This window comes from Gallinula chloropus (genome assembly GCF_964237585.1).
Source record: "Gallinula chloropus genome assembly, chromosome: 12".
Lineage (NCBI taxonomy): Eukaryota > Metazoa > Chordata > Aves > Gruiformes > Rallidae > Gallinula > Gallinula chloropus.
The window spans coordinates 649,102-658,122 of record NC_140097.1 but is presented as its reverse complement, the minus strand read 5'-3'; the positions used below and the strand labels follow the sequence as shown (position 1 = coordinate 658,122).

The 9,021-nt window shown below is 53.6% G+C and overlaps 1 protein-coding gene across 2 annotated transcripts; it reads left to right on the top strand.

Moving 5' to 3' along the window:
* The first annotated feature begins 2,166 nt into the window (after positions 1-2,166).
* Positions 2,167-8,583, top strand: THUMPD3 (THUMP domain 3 tRNA guanosine methyltransferase). Of its 2 annotated transcripts, none has more exons than XM_084269589.1 (9): positions 2,167-2,548; positions 2,813-2,890; positions 3,381-3,923; positions 4,958-5,088; positions 5,961-6,030; positions 6,452-6,567; positions 6,749-6,856; positions 7,082-7,205; positions 7,451-8,583. In XM_084269589.1, exons 1-9 carry the CDS (start codon positions 2,363-2,365, stop codon positions 7,580-7,582), a joined length of 1,488 nt encoding a protein of 495 aa, XP_084125715.1. In that variant the 5' UTR covers positions 2,167-2,362; the 3' UTR covers positions 7,583-8,583. The 2 variants fall into 2 exon arrangements, with proteins under 2 accessions (XP_084125715.1, XP_084125714.1); XM_084269588.1 differs by having other exon boundaries at positions 6,746-6,856.
* The last annotated feature ends 438 nt before the right edge of the window (positions 8,584-9,021 follow it).

Sequence of the window (9,021 nt, the reverse complement as noted above, 5' to 3'; positions counted from 1 at the left end):
CACAAGCCCAGGCAAGCAAAGTGAGTGCAGTGATTCACGTGCAGGCTGCACAGAGGGCAGGGTGTGTGGGGGTCACAGGCAGCACCCACAGCCCCTCTCCAAACACCAGCCCTGGGTGGCCACCCGCTTGTCTGCCACGTCTTGCCAGGGTGTCTCTGGGCTACTGAGGGGTCCAGCGCCTCCCAGTCACTAGAGCAGCGCAGACACCTTCTCGCTCTCTTTCCCACTGCACGAGCCTGGAGGACATTTGGAACAGGTGTTTGGTAACATTCAGTGTTAGTATCCATTCTGTTGGTGTTTCTCTAACAGCCACGCACAGAGTGCAGCACTTCCCTGGCCCTGTGCAGGGCCCATACACAGGGCTGCCCCGGTGCTCTGCAGGGCACTGGTTTGCATCAAAATCAGCTGATATGGTCTCTGATACGGAGATGGGGGTAACTCACCAGGGCCTGAATGCCTATGAAGGTAGGAAGAGATGTCAACAGAGCGAAAGACTACGTCCTGTTCCTTGAGTTTTTCTTTGATTACCACAGTGAGCCCAGGATTACCTGGAGATGAGCCTCAAACATATCTCGTGAAGCCAGTGAGGTTATCCCAGAGATCAATCTGCTCTGCTATCTTCAGATGTGTTTTAGAAGCAGCTGAATAAGCAGAACACCCAAAGTCAGTCGTTCTTACATAAACGTGTGATTCCCTTCAGATCCACAAGGAAACCTGTGGAACTGTGTTCTTGCTGTTCATCAGTTTGGCTCTAAGATGTTCTGTCACCACATCCAAGAGATAATCCTGCTCTGTCCTGCAGTGTGGCATGCTAGAACAGGAGAGAAACAACAAAGGTCTCACGCAGCACCAGGCTGGAGACAAAACCTGCGCAGACCTGAAGCCAGATAAGAGCTACACAGCTCCTGCTGCAGCACCAAATACACACAGTGTGGTGCTGGTGCTGGCAGGGCTGATTACCATGCTGCTTCTGCAGGACACAGGAAAGTCATCTGCAGTTATCTGGTAATTCTCAGAAAGACACAAGTGCTGACTGTTTCCAGAGCCCTGATACCTGCGGTCAGTCTTTCTGATCTGCGTGTGCTTTCCTTCTTCCCTGTCTAATTGGCAATGTTGCTGTGGCTCCTTGTCAGCCAAAGAACCCTTTCTAGGATGGCTGAGATGCTTCTTTCCATGCAAGGACCTTTCAGGTAGTCAACTCCCTTGGCCCTGAGGCTTAACTCATAAAGTCTCCACAAACTGCCTCACAGAAACGAGCAAAGACAACAGTTCCCCTGCTGAGTAAGTCAGGTGCTGTATGTCTGGCACCAAGGCTATGTCTGGCTGCTTGCTTGTCCCACCAGGCACTCCAGGCAGGACCCTGAAAACCCTGATGGCTTCACCCTCTCCAAGGATTCAGGTTAATTGTGATGTTTCATTGGGATTAATCGTTTCTCAGTCCAAACCAAAGGATGAGATGGCCTGAAGCAAAATCCTGACACTGAAAAAGACCTGCTGCCTCAGGAGTGGAAGTGGATTTCTTAGTAGCTCTATCGCAGATACTGGGTCTTTCTATCCTCCAGCTTTCCCACGATGGCCTCAAACACGCAGGGAGCCCGGCGCTGCCCAAAGCTGCGCTGCTCCGAGGCAGAGCCAGCCCCTCCGCAGGTGCGGGGGGAGGCCCAGGCTCTGCAGCTGCGTGAGGCGCTGCTTTGGATCAAAGCGGATTTCTCTGCTCCAACAAACTTCACCCTTGCAGACCCAAGTGCTGGGCGGGGTTACACCCCCCCCCCCCCCCCCGTCACTGCCGGACAAAGGGGCCGGTCCACGGGGGAGGCGCCCTGCAGCCAGCCCGGCACACGCGGTGTCTGCGGGCAGGGCAGGGGCAACGGAGCTTTGTGCTTCGCGACCGGACGCTCAGTGTGGGCTGGTTTGTGCCCTGCCGAGTTAATCAGGTGCTCCTAGGAGCTCATCTCAGCCGCTCCGGTCCCGGTGAAGCGGGACCTGTGGGCACGCTTGGCCGCCTCCAGGAAGCGGCCAGCGGCTCCATCCGCGGGCAGCGCTGGGGGTGGCCGGCCGGGCGGCTCCGGCAGTGGGAAGCACATCCTCCAGGCTCCCGGGGCGGCACCGGGGCACGGGAAGCGCGGGGGCGGGTGCGGGGGCCCGAGCTGCGGGGAGGGAGGTGTGTGCGGGTCCCTCACGGCCCCGCGCGGGGGGGTGAAGCGGGGGGGGGGGGGGGAGGGCGGGGAGGGGCCGCGCCTCAGCCAACGGCGGGAAGAGCCGCGCACGCGGGCCAGCAGGGGGCGCTGCGGCGGCGGCGGCGCGCGCCCCGGAAGCGGAAGTCGCGCGCGGCGCGGCCCGGCCGTCACCGTGCTCCGGCGGCATGGCGGCGGCGGGTGGCGAGGCCGGGCCGGGCCCGGAGCTCTCGGCCGTTATCGGCGCCACCGTGCCCACCGGGTTCGAGCAGACGGCGGCCGAGGAGGTGCGGGAGAAGCTGGGCTCGGCCTCCCGGATCAGCAAGGACCGCGGGAAGATCTACTTCGAGGTCCCGGCCCGGGGCCTGCCGCAGGTCAGGTCTGCGCGGCCCGCCCGGCCCGGCCCCCGCCCGGGGCGCTCGGCAGGGACTCGCCCTGAGCAGCTGCAGCCCAGGGACGGGCTCCCCGCCCAGCCTGAGCCGCTGCGTTCGGCCCTGCGGAGAGCTGCTGCCGCGGGTGGCGGCGGGAGCTCGGGCTGTGCGGCGTGACCCCCGCGGGGACACGCGGCGGGACGAGCTGCCCGAGGCCCCTTGCGGGACGCGCGCGCCCGGTGACGTCACGCCGCGGTTCTCTTGCAGGTCCATCGCCTGAGGTCGGTGGATAATTTATTCGTCGTTGTCCAGGAGTTCAAAGATTACCAATTCAAAGAAAGCAAGGTGAGCGACCTGGCTCCTGTCAGTCACTTGTGGGCACCGAGTGGTGGGTTTAATTGTAGAGGGGTTCAGAGTGTTGTCTGATGAAGGAGGGTTTGGTTTGTGTGTGGTGGAACCCCAGTTCCTCTCTGCTGGCAGATGAAATGGGAGTGTGGTTGGCCATCACTGCTTTGGCTCTGTATGTTGCGTAGGCAGAATCCCAGGTGAGAGCTGTGGCTGTGCTGTATGTGAATGTTGGTCACATTCAGACACAGGACAGTACACTGACACTTGGGTCACTTAATTTAGCATTAGCCATTTGTTTGACAAGATGAATGATGGAACAATGTGGGCCCTGCAACTTCAAGTGCAGCTGGGTTTAGCTATGGCAAAAACTGCACAGAAAGCTGTAGGCTCTGCTTAACCATGTCACGAGTTACATGCTGGAAACTGACCCGGGTAGTTCTGAAAGGGAGAGACTGACTTCAAAGCACAACCTTTTTGTCTTTTGAAGGAGGATGCTCTGAAGGATTTGGAAGATTTGGCTAAAACGCTCTCTTGGACTGATCCATTGAAGGTCTGGGAGCTGAACAACAGCTTGAAAAAGAAGAAGGCAAAGCGCAAAAAGCCCAATCCCCAGAGCACTGCGAGCAAGGAGAGGCTGAGTGACGATGGAGAAGGGGAAGGAGCAGGAGCGGATCAGAAGGACGCCGGTGAACAGGAGGAGCGTGCCCCGGGCGCCGCAGGGGTAGAGCCCGCTGGCAGCCAGGGCGCCGCAGGGACACGACGAGTGGCAGCCCAGAACGGGGGGGAGGAGGGGCAGGAGCAGCAGCAGGAGGGCAGCGAGCAGCCCGGCGCTGAGGACGAGTGCCAGGCGGGCGCTGGGGCTGAGGGCAAGGCTGGCGGCGGCGACTCCGGGGTGCTGAGGTTCCGTGTCACCTGCAGCAGGGCAGGCGAGAGGCACAGCTTCACCTCCAGCGAGGCCGCGAGGGACTTCGGCGGGGCCGTGCAGGAGCTCTTCCAGTGGAAGGCTGACATGACCCACTTCGACGTAGAGGTAACAGTGCTGCGCTTGCCAGGACCTGCGTCTCCGTCGTGGAAACTCGCAGTTCTCATTGTGATGCCTACAGACCCCCAGGCTGCCTTCCAGGGCTGGCTCGGGAGCGGAAAATGGGCCATGCTGGAGCAGCAGCAGCAGGTCCCACCACTGAGAGTGCTCTGGCTGTCACATAATAACCCCTCTCCCCGGGGTGCCTCCTCTCTGCACACTGGTGTCCTCTGCAGGGCTGACTGATGAAGCACACGGGGCTGCTGCTCCCTTTCCCCTCCCAGCGACAGCGCAGGCTCTGGTACGGAGTGCCGGGTGCCTCTCCTGTGGCGCTGGCTCCCTCGTTGGTGTTTAAACACACTGTGGGTGCTCTCTGCTTTGCTTTTACCTTCAGCACATCTTTCTTGATCAGTTGTTTTGTATCAGTGTAAGCTAACAGGAGACTCCCCAGCTAGAAGCTGGAGGTTGAAGGGGACAGGAAGGGTCACCAGTAACTGCCCAGTGTTCAATTCGTATCCCATGGGAAGCAGGGATGTGGAAAGGTTGTCTAACAGCCATGGTGCAGCCATGGTGTGGGACTGCCTTTTTTGAGGGGCAGAAAAACTAGCTGTATCTTGCAGGCCTTTAAGGGCTGACCCACTGTCCTGTGGTAGTGTTTTTGCCTTCAAATTAAGGTGGTGGAGGGGTCCAGGAATGTATCTTTCAATTGCTGCTTTGCTGATGTGTTACTGTGACTTGCAGGGCTCACCTGACTTCCCCCCCCCAACCCTGCAAAACAAAACCTACCAGGTCAGAGCAGTGGTTACAGCACCTTTAGGAGCCTGGTGTAAAAGAGGCTGTGTGAAGGAGATGTGCAAACTCCTCTCCTGGATTCTGCCCACTGTCCCCACTACAAATGGTGCTTTACTTCTCCTCCAAGAATGCTCTTTCATGTGTATTTCCTGATTCTTACATTACTGGTGAAGAGTCTCATAGTTACTCACCAGGTGTACTGTGGGCAGCTTCTGTCACTCCAGAAATGAGGCAGTCGAGTTCTCTTTTAGGTTCTTCTGAACATCCACAACAACGAGGTGGTCGTGGGCATTGCCTTAACTGAGGAGAGTCTGCACAGAAGGAACATCACACATTTTGGACCCACGACTCTTCGCTCCACTCTGGCTTATGGCATGCTCAGGTCAGTGCTCTGTGCAGTTCCATTCTGTTAGCAAGGGGTTTTGTCTCCCCCACTGCTTCCTCAAAAGAAAGCACGTACCAGTGTTGTATCCTTAGCTGCATGCTGTTACACCAGCAGTCTTGGTCTTGCTTTGAAATAAAAACCTTTAGCCATGTTTTCCCTGAAGCCATGTTAAAAACATGCCTTCTTCCTTTAAACTACATTTCAGCATGTTTATATCTCATTTATCTGGGATTTTATTCATTATGTGATTTTGAAATATGTGATTAATCCTGTCCCAAATGTAAACCAACTTCTCCAGTTTTTGACAGGTCTGACTTACACAGTAATAACATTAGAGGAGTTACTAGTGACAATTACAGTGTTACACGAATTGAAATGCTTGTTGGTAGCACTCATCATACCTACATTTTGCTATTAAACAAGCTACACATCTGAAATGTGTGTTGTCTGTCTCTGGGGAGAGGCAGATGCTCTGAACTGTCGCTCTTAAGGGCCTGTCTTTCACTGGTGACTGGTTTACGTGTTGGGGTGAATAATCCTCGTGTGATGACAAGTATTTCATTTCACTGCACGTTTTCAGGCTTCCAGTGAGCTGTGATTCTGTGCTTTCTGTTATGTATTTTAAAAAGCCCCAATGCTTGGTGAAGCAGCGTGCTGTGTGGCTGCTTCCAGCCTGGCACACACCTGCTGTGATCCACTAGCCAGTTATAGCAACACGCGTGGCACTGCACTGCTGCCTGCAGGATGCCAACTCACTGATGTTAAACACAAGCCCATGGGAGCTGCTCCCTGGGAAGGGGAGTTCAGTTTTGCTTTTTACTCAGATTCAGGGGTTTAGGATGGTTCTCACCACATTCTCTGTCCCTCAGGCTCTGTGATCCGCAGCCGACCGACATCATCGTCGACCCCATGTGTGGCACGGGCGCCATTCCCATAGAGGTGATTCTTCTTCCCCTGCTTTTTATCCTAATAAAGCCTGTCAGGACCTGAACTGAGTGTGTCAGTTGCTTTGGTAAGAGCTGACTTGCCAACTCCAGAAGTACCTCACCAACTCTTAAGCAGATCAAGTAGATTTTTGATAAATTACCTCACTTCCCCCCACAAGCTGTAGCAGGAAGAACCTGAATCCAAATGTATTTCGAGCATTGCAGGTGCATAATGGCTACAACAGATACCTGTTACAGAGGCTTAAAATCATTGGTGTCCATTTCCAGCTGCTTTGTTGTATTCTGTCATATTTGAGTAATTCTCCTGCTCGTTTGCTTTGGGGTTTTTTTTGCTGTGGGTATGTTTGTTTGTGGGTTTTATTAATTAGGCAGTGTTGATGCTAATGCTGCTTATTATCAATATTTTCCCCCAGGGAGCTACAGAATGGCCTAGCTGCTACCATATTGCTGGTGATAACAACCCACAAGCTGTAAAGAGAGCGGCAAACAACATCTGTTCTTTACTAAAGAAAAAGGAGAATCAGGAAAGGTGAGGAGAGTACAAGGGATTTTATTTCCTGTAGTATTGCACGTGGAGAAATCCATGGCTGCATTTGACTCTCCTGTTCATATTCCCCTGTTGACTCTCTTGCTAACGTTGCAGACCTCCTCAGTTCACAGAGGCTCTCAGAAAGCCATGTCTGAGCTAAATGTCTTTGCCCTTGCAGCAGCACGTCCTCGGGCATTCCCTTAGACATCATCCAGTGGGACATCTACAATCTCCCGTTGCGGACGGGCTCCGTGGACATCATCGTGACAGACATGCCCTTTGGGAAGAGGTGAGGTGGGGCTGGTGAAGGTGCTGAGCTGCCCAGCCTGCCCAGGGCTGGGGTTCTCTGCTCAGTTCATTAGCTGGGTGTAATGAGAAAGTACAAGTGTCTGTATTGAGAATGTGGGTTGGACTAGTGGTAAATGTGGTCCCGAATGAGCTGACCCGGGTCTGAAAGACCAGCAAGCAGTAACTCTTCCAGCAGTCACAGAGGGGATCTGAACTGCCTTTGCAGGATAGGGTCAAAGAAGAAGAACTGGGACCTCTACCCAGCCTGCCTGATGGAGATGGGCCGGATCTGCACACCAGGGACAGGCAGGGCTGTGCTCCTGACACAGGACAAGAAATGCTTTGCCAAGGTATGTTCTGTGAGGGAGAACCCGGCCTGTGACCGTGTTTTGAGAAACAAACCTGTGAGCTGACTGCATTACAAAAGACAAGCTGTTTTCAGGGCAGTAATTAGTAACATTGAGACACGTTTTGGACCTGGAGAGTCGTTTGACATTTGCCATCAGATGTGGCAGTAATCGAAAGTAATTTCTGAAGCAGATTTGCCCTTCCTGTCTGACCTGGAAGCCAGTGTCAGTGTTGTGTTTGGTCGTAGGCCTTGTCGCGGCTGGGACACATCTGGCGCAAGGGTCAGACCGTGTGGGTGAACGTCGGGGGGCTCCATGCTGCAGTGTACCTCCTGAGACGCACCTGGGAGAGGGCAGAAGAAAAGAGGTCCTTTTGGTAGCCTGTGGGGAAGAAGAGGGACCCCTCCAGAACTCGTTCAATCTGGTAAAGCAGACGCCTGAGAGCACAGGGCTGCCAGCTCCTGACGGGGAGAACCAGCCCATGCAGAGATTGTGTAACACGTGTTAAACCAGAGAGCGGTTGAGCGCTGCCCCTTGTACTGTATGTTCTGAAACCTCAGTGTTTAAACAGCCTCTTCCCTCCCTGCCACCCAAACTGAAATTCAGTGGGGGAATCAGTCATACTTCCCTTTGTCCACGTTGTGTCTGTCAGTTCAGTGTTTGTTTCTGCTTACAGTAGAGAACACCTTGGGGCAGCCTTGGATTTCTTTCCCAAGTGGTGGCACTTACACGTGTATCTTAAAATGACTAATGGGACTGCTGAGACTGTCATCTTGAAGGGCTGAGAGGCAGCATCTCCTGTGAGATGTAGGGTTTTCCCAAACCGAAATCCTCTGATTAATACCATCACCCAAATGTGAACTAAGATGATAAACCAGCCTTTGCTTTTTGTGGCCTGATGAGCAAAAGCCAGCTCGTAAACAGTGTGCTGATGCTGCTGGTTTTCTTCTCCATTCCCTCAACTTAGTGCTAATTATTACTAAACATCTAATCCATATTTTAATGTACCAGTGCTTTGTGGGGAGGGTAGCACAGCCTTAGCAAGCTGCCTGTAGTTCCTGTTTGAGAACAGAGATGCTTCCAGTGGTTCTGTTCAAAAGTTAAATGTTTTGTCTCCTGCAGACACTGAGGTGGCAATATCTTTACATTCCTTAGGCAACGGAACTGCTGTAGCTGTGCCACAGTATTTACCAGGCTCTCTTGCCTGTTGGGTAACTTGGAGTTGCAGATTTCTTTTGCTGTGTGAACGTGCTGTGGTTTCTCAGGCCTCTTGGCTCCTGAGGGGCTGAAAACACTAGTTGCTGCTTCGCCGTTTGCATTGATGTGTCTTCATCCCGTGTGTGTTTAGAGGTGAATTAACAACTATTAAAGTTTTACACGTTTTGCATAGAAGGGAAGCCTCAGTTGTACTCTTCCCTGGTCTTCATTTGCCTTTCTGGGTGAAGCAGTGCCAGAGTTGCCCATGTAGTTCTTGCCCACGCTGCAGCTGGTGACGGGGTCACGGTGATGCACCCAGTTCTCGTATGAGGTGGTGACCTGAATACTGGTGCTCTGCTGAACTTCACAACCCAACCTGGACACGTTACATCCTTCAAACACATTAACACCTTGGAGAGTTGTTGGTTGCTGTTGATACCTTTTTTTAAAGCTCAGTGACATTTTAAACCCCTAGAGTGTGCTTTTTTTTCAAGTGCTGGGGTTTTTTTTTTTCCTGTTTTCTTGAGCTAGAGATGAGAATGAGGTTAGTGAAATGCCACTCATCCCTTCTGGCCTGAAAGGTGAAAAGGTCATGATTTGGTTTTTAAACCACAGAAAACAC

Bases quoted from the DNA above. Each gene is read 5' to 3' on its own strand.
- THUMPD3 (XM_084269588.1), top strand. From the start codon at position 2,363: ATGGCGGCGGCGGGTGGCGAGGCCGGGCCGGGCCCGGAGCTCTCGGCC. The intron at 3,924-4,957 runs GTAACAGTGCTG...GTTCTCTTTTAG, and splicing joins TGACCCACTTCGACGTAGAG to GTTCTTCTGAACATCCACAA. The intron at 5,089-5,960 runs GTCAGTGCTCTG...TCTGTCCCTCAG, and splicing joins CTGGCTTATGGCATGCTCAG to GCTCTGTGATCCGCAGCCGA.